General features: G+C 50.0%; 1 protein-coding gene across 2 annotated transcripts in view; it reads right to left on the bottom strand.

Moving 5' to 3' along the window:
- The window catches only part of LOC119955785 (serine/threonine kinase-like domain-containing protein STKLD1), a 75,389-nt gene that overhangs the window by 9,649 nt on the left and 48,804 nt on the right, over positions 1-16,936 (bottom strand). For both annotated transcript variants that reach the window (XM_038782352.1, XM_038782353.1), the window contains 4 exons: positions 15,869-15,952; positions 11,250-11,366; positions 8,570-8,710; positions 5,553-5,681 (listed from right to left, as the gene is read on the bottom strand). In XM_038782352.1, the coding sequence (XP_038638280.1) occupies positions 5,553-5,681; positions 8,570-8,710; positions 11,250-11,366; positions 15,869-15,952 (471 nt within the window). The remainder of the gene's footprint in view (positions 1-5,552; positions 5,682-8,569; positions 8,711-11,249; positions 11,367-15,868; positions 15,953-16,936) is intronic.

Below are 16,936 nucleotides of genomic sequence, written 5' to 3'. Positions count from 1 at the left end.
GTGGGCTGGGATGGTTGGCCAGGGTGGTGGGCCGGGGTGGTGGGCCGGGGTGATGATCCGTGGTGGTGGGCTGGGATGGTTGGCCAGGGTGGTGGGCCGGGGTGGTGGGCCGGGGTGATGATCCGTGGTGGTGGGCTGGGATGGTTGGCCAGGGTGGTGGGCCGGGGTGGTGGGCCCAGCTTATTAGGCTGCGACTGGCTGCGTCACCTGAAGTTAGATTGGCGGTGAGTCTGCTGAATGTCCCATGGTCCTGAAGGGATCCTGGTGAAATTCCCGGGGTTTTTGCTGAAGGTTTGGGAACCATTAAGGGGCTGTGGCAAAAATCAGCATGGATCCCACAAGCACAGCCCCGATGTTTCCAAGCCCAGCCAGTACCATACATATTGCGCCCTAAAGTTGACGCTGAGCTGGACTGCTCAGAGTGTCTCGCGATTATCGCCTCCACCCCCTTCGCCGACTGGGCTGCTTCAGTAGTACCAGTGCTAAAAAGAGGACGGTGAACTGTGTCTCCTGTTTGGACCATTACCTGGTCTCACACATTGAGGACCTTTATGCCAAGCTCAGTGGAGGACAGATGTTTACAAAATTGGATATGAGTCACACATAGCTACAGTTGGTCCTGGACCTGGCTCCACCGGTTTATCACCATTCACCCACAGGGGACTGTACGAGTCCGTCCGGTTGCTGTTCGGGGTTTCATTGGTTTGTGCAATAGTTCAACGGGTGATGAAAAACATTCAGAGGGATCTACCAGGGTGACCGTGTACCTGGATGACATCGTCATCACTGGAGCCTCGATCAAGGAACACTTGGGAATCGTGGCTGGAGCTCGCCGGCGGTTCAAGCAGGCTGGCGTCTGCCTCCGAAGAAAGAAGTGCATTTTCAACCTCTGCAAGGTCACCTACTCGGAGTACATGGTGTACAGAAACGGCCTACACCCAGCGTAGAACAAGGTGCTGCCAATCAAGCTGGCACCCCCCCTGGGCGGACAGACCAAGTTGCGTTCCTTCTTGGGATTAGTCAATTACTACTGGAAATTTATCCCGAACGTGGCAACAATGTTCAGCGACTCCACCAATTACTGAAGAAGGGGACCCCTGGGAGTGGGCCCCTCCACAACAGAAGGTGCCCACAGAGGTGAGACGGAAACGGTCTTCCGAGAAACTACTCACCAATTTTGACCCTGCCCTGCCGCTTTTGCTAACGTGCAACTCGCCCGTGTCTCCTTACAAGGTTGGGGGGCGGGGGGGCATCTTTGAATGACCATAGCAAGCTTGCTGACGCGGAGCACAATTTTGGGCAAAATTAGAAAGAAGGCCTGGCTGTCGTTTTAGGGGTTTGCAAGTTCAACCAGTATGTCTACATCCACGCATTCACAGTCTGCACCGACCACAAGCCAATGCTTAAAGGGGATCGAGTGATTTCCTCCAATCGCGTCGGCCAGGGTCCAATGATGGACCGCATATGAATATACCTTGGAATGTCTACCTGGCAGAAGGACACCATACTCCGACACATTGAGCCGCCTTCCCCTCTCCATGAGGCTGCCAGCACCCGTATCAGCCGACTCCACCAGTCGTCACTGACCTCCACTTGATGGACTCTCTGCCCGTCACGGCGGCTTGCATCAGGAATGGACCCCAAACAGATCCCCAATTATCCTGGGTCTGCCACATCGTCCTGTACGGTGCCCAGTACCGGGCTTTGCCCGACGACCTGCGGCCCCATGCCACAAAACTCCCGGAGCTCAGCGTAGAAGACGGCATCTTACTGTGGGGGACGCGGGTGGTCGACCCAAAACATGGACACATCCCCTTACTACAATGGACACCCCGGGGTGTCGAAGATGAAAATGCTGGTTTACACCCGGTGGCCCGGTATTGATTCCGACATAGAGGTGGCCCAGCAAGAGCCTAGAGCATCAAAAAGCTCCACTGGTAGCGCTGATGCACCCGTGGGACTGTGGTCCTGCACACATATAGACTTGGCCGGCCCATTTCAGGGGGCAATGTTCCTGATCATGGTGGATACCCACTTAAGTGGCTCCAAGTCCACAGGGTGAAGATCACGCCAACGAGGATGACTGTGGATCAGTTATGGCAAACCTTTAGCACCCAAGGGATCGCCGAAGTACTGGGGGGGATTCTCCGTCGGCTGACTCCAAAATTGGGAAACGTGATTGGGCGGATAATAGTTTCTGACGCCAAAATCGTGGCGAGCACCGATTTGATGCCAAATCATGATTCTCTGTCGCCTCGACAGCGGCTTCAATGCGTTCCGGAATGCACGTACAGTAAACACCGTTTGTGTATCATCAGTGGGCCTGACCCGGCTGGGGGTGGGCAGGCCGAGTGGTCGGGGTAACCCCAACCCCCCCACAGGACTGGGACAGTGTCCAGGCATGGGCCGCTATTGCCGCAGCCGGCAAGGCAGCCATCCTGCTGCGCACCCCACTGACCACCCACCTTGGCCCCTGGTTCTGCAGAGTGACACGCGGGGACGGAGCCCACAGTACCAACCGGGGCCACCATGTAGCCCGTTGGACCTGGTTGGGAATGGGGGTACGCACCATTCCAAAATGTCAGCCTTTCACCCCCTGCAGACAATGGATATTGGAATTCAACCAGCAATGGTGGCCTTCCTGCTAGTCGCCGCAACCCTGGGGATGCCCTGCAGCTGTACAACTGGCACTGTTTGAGTTGGAGGATGGTACAGCAGCAGTGAGTGCAGCAATAGAGTGTGCTGCAGAGGGATTGGAGGCAGCCGCCAGAATGGGGCCCAGGCAGGCATGGGAAGCCGCATGACATGTGAGCCTGGGCCAACGCCCATGGGACGCTCTGATCGCCTCCAGGTTCACCGACTTTAGGGAAGGGGGGATGCACTGGCCAGGGCACGGACACCGCATCCGCCCCCCTCCCTCCCTGCCCGCTTGCACCCCCCCCCCTTTGTGTTACATACCTGCCGCACTACAGGGTGGGGGCCCTGGTTGGCAGTAATACCGGGTCAGGTTCATGGGATGGAAGATGATGACGGCCCACTCTGCGATGCCCTCTGGTGCTCTGCATTGTTTGACAACGTCTGACTCCTGCCCACGGTAGCACTTTCCACCGTCCACCTGGATGATCCCTGCATGCGAGCTGGCCATTCCATCACACGGTGCCATCGGATCTCTGGGGTGATGGTGGTGGGGACAGTTGGGGAACGGCGGTGGGGCGCCCAGGCCATCCACAACGTCCGCACCCTCTCTCTGGCCAGCCGGACCAGCACAGTCCTCGTACACATCTGACTCAGCACCAGGGCAGGTTGTAACAGTGTGAACAGGTATTTAATGGGACAACGTATATACAGATTGTGCTCTGCACCCGTGCCAACTTTCTGGTCTTACGGGCCATAATGCTATGTCTTGGTGGATCCCCAGATGCTATAGCAGGAGTGGAGGCGACCTTGGGTCTCTGTTGGCGGCCTTCTGAGCTGACCGGGCCTGTGCTGTCCTGTGTTGCTCCGGCACCTCCTCTGCAGGAGTCACTGGCACAGTCTCTGTCATTTCCTCCTCCCTCGGGGTGCCCAATGGCCCTCGGGCTACTCCATGGGACTGGGGTGCGAGCGGAGCTATTCCCTAATCTCTGGATTACCTGTCCAGTGACAATACCACTATGCCACCGCCTCCCCATGTGCAGGTTAGGCGGATTGGCCGTGCTAAATTGCCCCATGGTATCCAAAGGTTAGGTGGGGTTAGGGCGCGGGAGTGGGCCTAGGTAAGGGTGCTCTTTCAGAGGGTCAGTGCAGACCCAATGGGCCGAATGGCGTCCTTCTGCACTGTAGGGTTTCTATGATAAAGGGAATGGGCCTGAAGGCGTGCGTGCGTGCGGGGCAGCAGAGGGACTGGAGCTCCAAGGGAGCACCAGCATTAGGGAGCAAGGTGGGAAAAAACCTTTATTGACTTTCTGAAATGTGTTCTGGACCAGTATGTTCACGGTATAGGAGGTGTTATCGTATTTGGTGCTGGGAATAAGGTGGGCCAAGTGAGCCAGGTGTCTCTCGGGGAACACCAGGGTAAGAATGATTATCACATCATAAGGTTTAGATTAGCTTTGGGCAAGATAAAGGAACTATCAAAAATAAAAGTTCTAATTTGGAAGAAGGTGAACTCCAATTGGATGAGAGAGGATCTCACCAGGGTAAAATGGAACCAAAGACTGACACAAAGTACCTCAGATTAATGGGTGCTCTTTAAGACCCCGGATTGCTCATCTCACCTGCAGCGTCTCAAACAGGAATTACAGATCGGCAATAAACTCTGGCCTTGCCAGCAAGATCCACAGTCCAAGAATGAATTTTTAAAAAGGAAATAATATACTGGCCTTGATGTGGGTGCGGTGCAGATTCAGCAGAATGATATTGGAACCAAAGGATTTCATCACAAGGACAGGTTACACAGGCGAGGCTTTTATTCCCTTGACCGTTGAGGGGTTTTCTGAGATATTCAAATGATTCAAGGAATCAGTAAAGTATTTAGAGGGAAAGCATTTCCTCTTCTGGGGGCAGTCCAGAACAAGCAGGCAGAACCTTCAAATTAGAGCTAGAGGCATTTCAGGGGTGATGTCAGCAGCACTTCTTCACACAAAGGGACAACTGGTATGGCAACTGCTCGGCCCAAAACCGCAAGAAAATTCAGAGTCGTGAACACCGCCCAGTCCATCACACGGACCTGCCTCTCATCCATTGACTCCATCTGCACCTCCTGCTGCCGGGGGAAAGCGGGCAGCATAATCAAAGACCCCTCCAACCCGGCTTACTCACTCTTCCAACTTCTTCCATTGGGCAGGAGATACAAAAGTCTGAGAACACGCATGAACAGACTCAAAAACAGCTTCTTCCCCGCTGTTACCAGACTCCTAAACGACCCTTTAATGGACTGACCTCATCAACACTACACCCCTGTATGCTTCACCCGATGCCAGTGCTTATCTAGTTACATTGTATACCTTGTGTTGCCCTATTATGTATTTTCTTTTATTTCCTTTTTTGTTCATGTACTTAATGATCTGTGTGGCTGCTCACAGAAAAATACTTTTCACTGTACCTCGGTACATGTGACAATAAACAAATCCAATCCAATCCAATCCAAATGGGGCTGGGAGTCCGCTTGACTTTGTAAAACTGAGAAGGACCTTCATTGGTGATGGTATTAATAATTACAGAACCAAGGGAGGTAAATGGGAGTTGAATAGAGATCAGCCATGATCTAATTAAATGACAGAATGGGCCCAAGGGACTGAATGGCCTCCTCCTGTTCCTGGAGGGTGGTTTGAGAACCATAGGTCCATGTCACCTGTTCCTCATGAGTACGTGAGTACACAACACACAATTTCCACCCCGGGAACAGGTATTTAAGCCCACCAAGTGTGTTCTGCTGTTCCACATGAGCCTCCTCCAACACCCATTATTTCACACGCACATCAAATTTCCCAACTCCCTTCTCCCTTCCACCCATCTCGCATCTCACTCCTCTCTGGAATATCAGTTAATGGTTGGGACAACTTGAGACTTACTGATGACCACAAGACTCCACAGAGCGCCACAGCAGGGAATGCAGACATGACTATTGTCAATGTACATTCTCAGAGTTCTCATGATTGTCTGAATGCCATTCGCCTTCCCAATCAGTTTTGCAGCTGCTTCTGTGAATAGGTAAAGAATGTTTTTTCAGAGGTTGAAAATTATTCAGAACAAACCACAGGTTTAAATACTCTAAACACTAAATTGTGTGGACACTAGGCCACACGCCTGTTTGTCCAAAGTACTGTCAAATCAATCTTAGAGCTCTCTCCCCAACTGCACGGTGGATGTACTGACGCCAGACAGACTGCCGCATTAAGGGTGGGCAACAAGTGCCAGCCTAGCCAATAACACCCACATCCCAAGAAATAACAAAAACAAATTACAGCATGGGTTAAGCTCCCTCTAAACTGCCCCCCTCAAACATTCCCAGGACAGGTACGGCACGGGGTTAGATACAGAGTAAAGCTCCCTCTACACTGTCTCCATCAAACACTCCCAGGACAGGTACAGCACGGGGTTAGATACAGAGTAAAGCTCCCTCTACACTGTCCCCATCAAACACTCCCAGGACAGGTACAGCACGGGGTTAGATACAGAGTAAAGCTCCCTCTACACTGTCCCCATCAAACACTCCCAGGACAGGTACAGCACGGGGTTAGATACAGAGTAAAGCTCCCTCTACACCAGGGGTGGGCAAACTTTTCCGTGCAAGGGCCGCATTCAGAAATTCACAATTCACAAAGGGCCGCATAGTATATTAAGTAAAATAATTACTTCACCCGGTTATGATTGTGGGCGCCTCATATAGAACATAGAACAGTACAGCACAGAACAGGCCCTTCGGCCCTCGACGTTGTGCCAAGCAATGATCACCCTACTCAAGTCAACGTATCCACCCTATACCAGTAAGTAACCCAACAGCCCCCCCACCCAAATACCTTTGGCGGGCCGCATGCGGCCCGCGGGCCGTAGTTTGCCCACCCCTGCTCTACACTGTCCCCATCAAACACTCCCAGGACAGGTACAGCACGGGGTTAGATACAGAGTAAAGCTCCCTCTACACTGTCCCCATCATACACTCCCAGGACAGGTACAGCACGGGGTTAGATACAGAGTAAAGCTCCCTCTACACTGTCCCCATCAAACACTCCCAGGACAGGTACAGCACGGGGTTAGATACAGAGTAAAGCTCCCTCTACACTGTCCCCTTCAAACACTCCCAGGACAGGTACAGCACGGGGTTACATACAGAGTAAAGCTCCCTCTACACTGTCCCCATCAAACACTCCCAGGACAGGGACAGCACGGGGTTAGATACAGAGTAAAGCTCCCTCTACACTGTCCCCATCAAACACTCCCAGGACAGGGACAGCACGGGGTTAGATACAGAGTAAAGCTCCCTCTACACTGTCCCCATCAAACTCTCCCAGGACAGGTACAGCACGGGGTTAGATACAGAGTAAAGCTCCCTCTACACTGTCCCCATCAAATACTCGCAGGACAGGTACAGCATGGTTTACATGCAGAGTAAAGCTCCCTCTACACTGTCCCCATCAAACACTCCCAGGACTGGTACAGCACGGGGTTAGATAGAGTAAAGCTCCATCTACACTGTCCCCATCAAACACTCCCAGGACAGGTACAGCACGGGGTTAGACACAGAGTAAAGCTCCATCTACACTGTCCCCATCAAACACTCGCAGGACAGGTACAGCACGGGGTTAGATACAGAGTAAAGCTCCATCTACACTGTCCCCATCAAACACTCGCAGGACAGGTACAGCACGGTTTACATGCAGAGTAAAGCTCCCTCTACACTGCCCCCATCAATATTCCCAGACAGGTACAGCACGGGTTTAGATACAGAGTAAGGTTCCCCCAGCAGTGCCACTGTGTGAGTGTTTATAAGGACATGGGGCTCAATTCAAGTCAAAGGGAGCCAAGTCCCATAGCGAGCGCGTTTAGCTGCATGTTTCCCGGCACTTGCAGCATCGAGAAACACATGGCTATTCAATCCGAGTCATGTTGTATAAGGGGCTTCAGCAGGGAACACGCGGCCGAGGCTGCATATAGCCCCGTTTTGAGCACTGGAGAACTCTGCTGTGATAGGGCAGTCCTGTCCTGGGCCTCAGCTACCCCCTGCACAGATTAGGCTAAATGAGATTAGACGAGATGAGATGAGAGAAATGAGCTGGATGATCAGCCATGATTATAATGAATGGCAGAGCAGACTTGAAGGGCTGAATGGCCTCCTCTTGCCCCTATTTTCTGTGTATCTAGTAAACAGAGAACACAATGATAGAATGGCAGTTAACATTAATGTCATGTCACATGTGCTCTGCCTGAAGGCAAATCCTTGGATTACTGTCTGCTGATGCTTCATCTTGAGGTGCCTTCCACACTCAGGGTAGGGCAAGGAGGCAGGTGCCAGGTCTATATCAGCTGGAATGCGATTCAAGCCATTGGTGTTATTCTGAACTGCACAATAGCCATCTAGCCAAAGGAGCTAAGTAGCACTCCCGAGTTAACATAAATGCCCAAATGGTTGGGGTGAAGAAGCTGGGTTTTGCTCCTTCAAATAAAGGAAGGAGAAAATTGATAGCGGCATAGATGATTATGACAGATTTAGATAAAGTAGATAAAGAAAAGCTATTCCTATTAGCTGATGGCACAAGGACAAGGGGACACAGGTTTAAGGCGTTGGGCAAGAGATACAGGGGGATGTGATGAAGAACGTATTTTATGCAGTGAATATTAATGTCCTGAAACTTGCTGTCCATGATGGTATTGAAAGTGTAGACGATTAATAATTTCAAAAGATGGACACTTGAGGAGAATAAACTTTCAGCGTTAAAAAAGTAGAAGAGGGGAATGGGACTGACAGATTGCTCTGCAGAGATTTTGCATGGATTTGTTGGACTGAATGGTCTCCTTTTTTGCTGTAATGACTTTACGATTTCACTTCTCACACCACACAATAGCCTGACCTGTCGGCGTACAAACTTACCGCTTCCTGCCAGCACCATGAGCAGGTTGCAAATGACTTGCTGGAGCTCCACATACTTTTGTCGTGATTCCATTATAGAAAGGATGACATTGATCACAGTGTCACTGAACAAAACACCTTCTTCTATGCTGTTTTCTGTGGCTGTAGGAAATGAAAAGAAGTTGTTACGACACCCTGGACCAATGCGCGGTCAATGCCTGCCCCACTTGACCCCGGACATGGCTGAAATTAACTTTTATTTTAAAATACCTGAGGTCTTTGGCTGCCCAATAACTACAATCACCAGTTTTGTAAATTTAAACATAATCAACTATTTATTATTAACAGTAACTATAATTAAATAAGCAACAAATACAACCGGTTAACTCGCCCCACCCTCTACACCAGGCATTGTCAAACCCGGGGGCAAAACCTGCGGGTGGGTCGTGGGCGGGTGTCGGGAGGGTCGCGGAGCAATCAGTCGCGGCGCTCCCGATTGCGCAAATCCGCGCGCAACAGCTGCAGCAGTGGCTTTTAGTAATGCCGGTTGCGAGCGGCCTTCAAAATGGCCAGGAATAGATTTTTAAAAATTTTGCCAGAAACTATGTGCATATGCACCGATGATCGGGCACGCATACGCAGAGTGCAGCCGCATTTTAAAATATGGTTGCAGCCTTTTTCTTTCAAGTTCGGTGGACCAAAGGGACCATTGGGGCCAAAGGGACCCAAAATCATTTCCCAATGGAACCAAAAATTCAATTTTTGTCAGCAACAAACAAGGTAGGAGAAAATGGTGGGTCGCGCAGGTCGGCCGGCGTGGGTTGCGAAGGACGGCCAGCGTGGGTCGCAAAGGTCGGCCAGGTTGACTCCCGAAGGTTGGCTGGTTGGTAAAAATGGGTCCCAGGAAAAAAAAAGTTTGAAAAACACTGCTCTACACACACACAGATAATGATGAAAATAAAAGGATAAGAGTTTTTGTTTCAGATGGGCGTCTTCCAGTTAGTTTCTTCTTAATTTAGGCTTTCGCATGGATGGTATCTTTTCTTTCAGCTTGTAATGGTTTTCACTCTAGATTCACAGAAATAGAAGACATTTGAGAGAGAGACAGACAGGCAGACAGCTTCTTCTTTCAGGGTCTAGGAGCTTCTGTTTTCAGACAGTAGGCAGCTGAGGAGAGAAGGAGAGCTGCTTCCACCTTGAAGGTCCAGAGGCCTCACTCTGTAAAACCTCATCGGACAGGAAACAATCGCTGTTGGTTGCCAGGCAGAACACTGCCCCTGGCCAATCCATTGGTCACCAGACAACTAATCAAGACAAACTCCTTCAATCTCTTTGGTGCCATAAAGTCTGGGATCTTCTGCCCACAATACAAAACTTCATCACTCAGTGTATTATTTTGACACTTTGAGTTCCTTACTTCCTCTGCTCAGCTTAAAGGTATGTCTCCATTAACGATCCTTGCACCAAAAACAATAAAGTCAAAATAAAAGAAACAGGAACTAAGGGAATGAACAGAATATTGCACAATATCTCTGCAATATTCATGTACACTCACTGATTAGAAATGCCAACTCACATGCACTGTATTGGCAGTGATGTCAGTTGGGGAAGCATATTGGCCAGGACACCAGGGGCACACTTGCTCTTTATTCAATTGTGCCATAGGATCTTTTACATTCACCCGTGAATATAGTTGGGGTCTCAGTTTATCATTGTATCAAAGAGGGAGTATTTCTGAAGTGCAGCACTCCCTCAGTATTGCCCCTCTGACACTGTAGCTGTCTGGCAGTGCAGCACTCCTTCCATTTTACACTGGGGTTAGGTTGGTTTATATGGGATTGAGTTTAAGAGCTGTGAGGTTATGCTGCAACTGTACAAGACGTTGGTAGTATTGTGTGCAGTTCTGGTAACCTTATTATAGGAAGGATGTGGAAGCATTAGAAAGGCTGCAAAAGAGATTTACCAGGATGCTGCCTGGATTGGAGGGTAGATCTTATGAGGAAAGGTTGAGGGAGCTAGGGCTTTTCTCATTGGAGTGAAAGAGGATGAGAGGTGACTTAATTGAGGTGTACAAGATGATGAGAGGGAGACATAGAATGGATGTTCAGCGACTTTTCCCTCGGGTGAATGTAGCTGATGCTATCAAGGGGGCATAACTATGAGGTTCATGGTGGAAGATATAGGAGGGGTGTCAGGGGTAGGTTCTTTACTCAGAGAATGGTTGGGGTGTGGAATGCACTCTCAGCTATGGTAGTGGAGTCGGACACTTTAGGAACTTTCAAGCGGTTATTGGATAGGCATTTGGAGCACACTAGAATGATCGGGAGTAGGTTGATTGATCTTAGTTTCAGACTAGTTCGGCACAACATCGTGGGCCGAAGGGTCTGTACTGTGCTGTACAGTTCTATGCTCTATGTACCCATATCCATCAGGGCTGGAATTCTCCAGTCGTCAGGATTCACTTTCCCTGCTGGAAGCACACCCCCACCAGTGGGTTTCCGGGCGGTGTAGGGAGGCTTCAATGCAAAATCCCATTAAAAGCATCGGGACAATAGAATTTTGCCGACAGCGAACGGTGCGCTGCCGAGTAACAGTTGGAGGACCCGAGAATCCCCCCCAGCTCCCAGACAACAGCGTAAATTTACCGTGTTGTTCAGAGAGCGTTCAACCAGGCACAACTTTCTGAATGTTACTGTCCTACCTTTCATTGCAGATTTCAGGAGTATCCGGCACACCCGAGCCTGCAACTCCAAGCAGTCTTTGTGGTGCTCCATAATAGATATCAGGACTGGAACCATCCGTTCACTGCCCTCGAGCACTGTAAATTACCAAAATTAACATTTCACTCAGGCACCTCCAATGAGGATCTAAATTGGAGACCAGCCCTCAGCAGTTAAATCACTGCGAACATCCATCACTGGGAAGATCACAAAACTGCAATCTGTACAGAGTAGTGCTCTCTCAGCTCTTCTCTCTCAGGAAGATATCTCTGCACTAACTCCTGTATCAGTCCCTCTCCTTCGGTTTACATCGACATTGACTCTCACCAGGTTCCATGGGGACCAACTTTCTTTTCATTCTTGGAATGTGAGTGTCACTAACTTGGCTAGCATTTATTGTCCACCCTTAATTTCCCTTCCGAAGGAGGCGGTGAGCGATCTTCTTGAACCGCTGCAGTCCATGTGCTGTTGGAACATTCACAGAGCACCTAGAAGGGAGTTCCAGGATTTTGACTCAGTGACAGTGAAGGAATGGTGATATAGATCCAAGTCAGGGTGGTGTGTGGCTTGATGGGAGCTTGCAGATGGTAATAGAACATAGAACATAGAACAGTACAGCACAGAACAGGCCCTTCGGCCCTCGATGTTGTGCCGAGCAATGATCACCCTACTTAAACCCACGTAACCCGTATACCCGTAACCCAACAATCCCCCCATTAACCTTACACTATGGGCAATTTAGCATGGCCAATCCACCTAACCCGCACATCTTTGGACTGTGGGAGGAAACCGGAGCACCCGGAGGAAACCCACGCACACACGGGGAGGACGTGCAGACTCCACACAGACAGTGACCCAGCCGGGAATCGAACCTGGGACCCTGGAGCTGTGAAGCATTGATGCTAACCACCATGCTACCGTGAGGCCCATTCCCATATGCCCGCTGCCCTTACTCTTTTGGGTAGTAGAGGTCATTCGTTTGGAAGGTGCTGTTAAAGGAAATGAAAATCGCTTATTGTCACGAGTAGGCTTCAATGAAGTTACTGTGAAAAGCCCCTAGTCGCCACATTCCGGCGCCTGTTCGGGGAGGCTGTTACGGGAATCGAACTGTGCTGCTGGCCTGCCTTGGTCTGCTTTCAAAGCCAGCGATTTAGCCCAGTGTGCTAAACAGCCCCTACAGAAATGAAAATCGCTTATTGTCACGAGTAGGCTTCAATGAAGTTACTGCGAAAAGCCCCTAGTCGCCACATTCCGGCGCCTGTCCGGGGAGGCTGGTACGGGAATTGAACCGTGCTGCTGGCCTGCCTTGGTCTGTGCTTTAGCCCTGTGCTAAACCAACCTTGGCAAGTTGCTACAGTGCCTTGTAAATGGTGGACAATGTTTGGTGATGCAGGACCTGAGATACTCACTGAAGAATTCCCGACCTCTGACCTGCTCACATAGTCATAGTATTTAGGTGCCTGGTCCAGATGTTTTGATTTTAAAAATTATTATTCATTCATGGATGTGGGTAGCGCTGGCTACACCAGCATTATTGCCCATCAATAATTATCCTTCAGAAGATGGTGAGCTGCCTTTTCAAATAACTGCAGGTGATTTGACCCCCACAGTGCTATTAGGAAGGCAGTCCAGGATTTTGACCCAGAGGCAGTGATATATTTCCAAATTACAGTGTGTGTGGCTTGGATCACACCATAATATGTAGGAACAGAATTAGGCTTCGCCATTCAATTATGGCTGATATGTTTCTCATCCCCATTCCCCTGCCTTCTCCCCGTAACCCCTGCTCCCCTTATTAATCAAGAACCTATCTATGTCTGTGTTAAAGACACTTAGTGATTTGGCCTCCACAGCCTTCTGCAGCAATGAGTTCCTCATTGATGAAGAAATTCCTCCTTTTCTCAGTTTTAAAGGATCGTCCCTTCAGTCTGAGACTGTGCCCTCCGGTTCTAGTCTCTCCTACTGGTGGAAATATCTTCTCCACAACCACTCAATCTAAGCCTCTCAGTATTCTGTTTAAGTTTCAATTAGATCCCCCCTTATCCTTCTAAACTCTATCGAGTACAGACCCAGAGTCCTCAACTGCTTCTTATATGAAGTCTTCATTCCCGGATCATTTCTCTTGATCCTCTCCAAGACCAGTGCATCCTTCCTTAGATATGGAGCCCCAAACTGCTGACAATAGCATCATTTAAGAGGCATCTAGACAGGTATATGAACGGGCGGGGAACAGAGGGAAGTAGACCTTGGAAAATAGGAGACAGGTTTAGATAAAGGATCTGGATCGGCGCAGGATGGGAGGGCCGAAGGGCCTGTTCCTGTGCTGTAATTTTCTTTGTTCTTTGTTCTTAAATGGGGTCTGCCAGATGCCTTATGCAGCCTCAGAAGTACATCCCTGCGCTTGTATTCTGGCTCTCTCAAAATGAATGCTAACATGGAATTTGCCTTCTTAACTGTCGACTGGCCCTACATGTTAACCTTAAGAGAATCCTGAACTAGGAGTCCTGACAGAATGGTATTTGGCCAGATTGGATTTGTCCTGATTTTTGTAGACAGGATTTACCGAAGCATTTTTCCACATTTTCATAGAATTTACAGTGCAGAAGGAGGCCATTCGGCCCATCGAGTCTGCACCGACTCTTGGAAAGAGCACCCTACCCAAGCCCATACCTCCACCCTATCCCCATAACCCAGTAAACCCACCTAACACTAAGGGCAATTTGGACCCTGAGGGCAATTTAGCCTGGCCAATTCACCTAACCTGTATATCTTTGGTCTGTGGGAGGAAACCGGAGCACCCGGAGGAAACCCACCCACACACGGGGAGAACGTGCAGACTCCACACAGACAGTGACCCAAGCTGGGATTCGAACCTGGGACCCTGGAGCTGTGAAGCATTTGTGCTAACCACTATGCTACCGTGCTGCACATTGTTGGGTTGATGCCAGTTTGTAGCTGTACTGAAACAGCTTGGCTAGGAGTGCAACTATTCTGGAGGGTCTTCAGCTCTATAGCCAAAATGTCAAAGTGGTCCATAATCTTTTCTATATCCTGTGCACTCAGCCTTTTCTTGATATCACATGGAGTGGGTACAGTGTCATGATCACTGACTCTATAGGGTACAGGTTCCACAGCCAATGCTCTATATGTCAGTGCCCAAAGTAGAGAAACTATTAACTATCTCAGGGCAGGGCGGCACAGTGGTTAGCACTGCTGCTTCACGGTACTGAGGACACGGGTTCGATCCTGGCCCCAGGTCACTGTCCGTGTGGAGTTTGCACATTCTCCCCATTTCTGCGTGGGGCTCACCCCCACAACCCAAAGATGGTAAGTGGATTAGCCACGTTAAATTTCCCTTAATTGGAAATTTAAAAAAAAACTATGGGCGGAATTCTCCGCAAGGCCCGACGCCGTTGTGAAACCTGGAGAGGTTCACGACGGTGTCGGAAGCCTCTCCCGGCCCCCTATTCTCCCCTACCCGGGGGGATAGGAGGGCCGTACCGGGAAACTCGGCGGCCAGGCCTTGTCCCTGGCTTCAAGGCCCGACGCGCCAAGAATGATGCCGCGGCAGCGCCTAATGACGTCAGCCGCGCATGCGCGGGTTGGACAGCTCAAACCCGCGCATGCGCGGTTGCCGTCTTTCCCCTCAGCCGCCCCACAAGACGTGGCGGCTTGATCTTCCAGGGCGGCGGAGGGGAAAGAGCGCGTCCCTTTGAGGTGCCGGCCCGACGATCGGTGGGCACCGATCGCGGGCCAGTCCGTTCCTGAGCACGGTCGTGGTATTCAATCCCCGATCCGCCCCCCCCCTAGGCCCCACACTTACCTGGCGGCACCATGTTCATGACAGCAGCGACCAGGTGTGGTTGCCGCAGTCGTGAAGAAGTCGGGAACGGCAGGCCGCTCGGCCCATCTGGGTCGGAGAATCGCGGGCCGCTGTGAAAAACGTCGGCCTGCGTTTCTCCGAGCGGCATGTCGAAGACCGGACACGCCATTTTGGGGGGGGTGGGAGAATAGCGGGAGGTGCGGGAGCGGACCACCCGCTATTCTCCCACCCATCGTGGTTGCGGAGAATCGCGGCCTATGTCAGAACAGTGTCCTAGGCCCAACCATCTTCATCAATATCCCTCCCTCCGCCAGAAGGTCAGAAGTTAGATTATTTGCTGATGATTGCTCAATGTTCAATTCCATTCACAATTCCTCAGACAGCGAAGCACTCTGTATCTGCATGCAGTGAAATCTGGATAATATTCAGGCTTGGACTGTAAAGTGACAAGTAACATTCACCCATACAAGTGCCAAGGAGTGACTGTCTCCACAAAGCAAGAATATAATCATCTTGACTTGACACTTAACAGCATTACCATCGCTAAATCCCCCTTTATCATCATCCTTTGGGTTGATATTGACCAGAAACATAGCTGGACAAGCCACGTAAATACTATGACTATACGAACAGGTCAGATTCTGCATGAGTATCTCACCTGAGTCCCCCAAACCTTGTCCAACTCGCCAAGGCTCCTGCAATAGCACCTTCTAAGCCCATATCCTGCAGGGATTAGGAAATTTGTTGACCTGGTTGTATTGATAGACATTCACTTACCCTCAGATTCATACAACAAATAAGTTATGTATTTCAGAGCAATCTTCTGAATTTCTTCAACATCAATTTGTAATAGCATAAATTCTGCAACAATACAGACAAGGGCATTTAGATTTTATACTTGTGGAGATCAGACATATATCCATACATCTCCAGCATAAAACAAATCAATAGCTTTATTGACCCCCCCTCACACCAACCTTGGGGGGGGGGGGGGGGGGGGGGGTTTAAGCCCCCGGGAACCCCCCGCCCTCCAAGTGGCAAGACCCCCCCCCCCACTCCGGGCCAGACCCATGGCAGTGCGAACCTGTGAAGACCAGTGGATGCTGGATCAAATGCCAATTTTAAATCTGAGATTGATAGATTTTTGCAAAGTGATGGTGTTAAGGGACATGGGGAAAGAGGCATACAGAATCATGTCGCAGATGAGCCATGATCCCTTTGAACGGCGGGATAGACTGAAGAGTTAAGTTTACTTTGATATGATGGCTCAAAGAGGTAAATTGTGGAAACACGTTATACAGACTAGGCTCGTATTCACTTGATTGTCAAAGGTTATGGGGGGGGGGGGGATCTAATTGATGTGCTTAAGACAACTAAAACAGTTTTTTTTTTAAAATAATTTTTATTGGAATTTTTTACATATAAAATATAAAAATATAACAAGTAATAATATGCAACTAACTGCCCCATAACACCCACAAATTCCCCCAAACCGTAACATCACATGTATCACACTCCCCCCACCCCCCCCCCAACAAGAAAACTTAACCATTAAAATTAAATAAATCAAATTTAAATAAAATAAACAAACACAGTCATCGTCCCCCCCCCCCCCCCCCCCCCCCCCGGGTTGCTGCTGCTACTGTCCCCGTACCCTATCGTTGAGCCAGAAAGTCGAGGAAAGGTTGCCACCGCTTAAAGAACCCTTGCACCGACCCTCTCAGGGCGAACTTGGCCTTCTCTAGCTTAATGAAGCCTGCCATGTCATTGATCCAGGTCTCCACGCTTGGGGGCCTTCCATTGTAGCAAAATCCTTCGCCGGGCTACTAGGGACGCAAAGGCCAG

The sequence above is a fragment of the Scyliorhinus canicula genome, chromosome 21 (genome assembly GCF_902713615.1).
Source record: "Scyliorhinus canicula chromosome 21, sScyCan1.1, whole genome shotgun sequence".
Classification (NCBI taxonomy): domain Eukaryota; kingdom Metazoa; phylum Chordata; class Chondrichthyes; order Carcharhiniformes; family Scyliorhinidae; genus Scyliorhinus; species Scyliorhinus canicula.
This window is presented reverse-complemented; position numbering and strand designations above follow the sequence as displayed.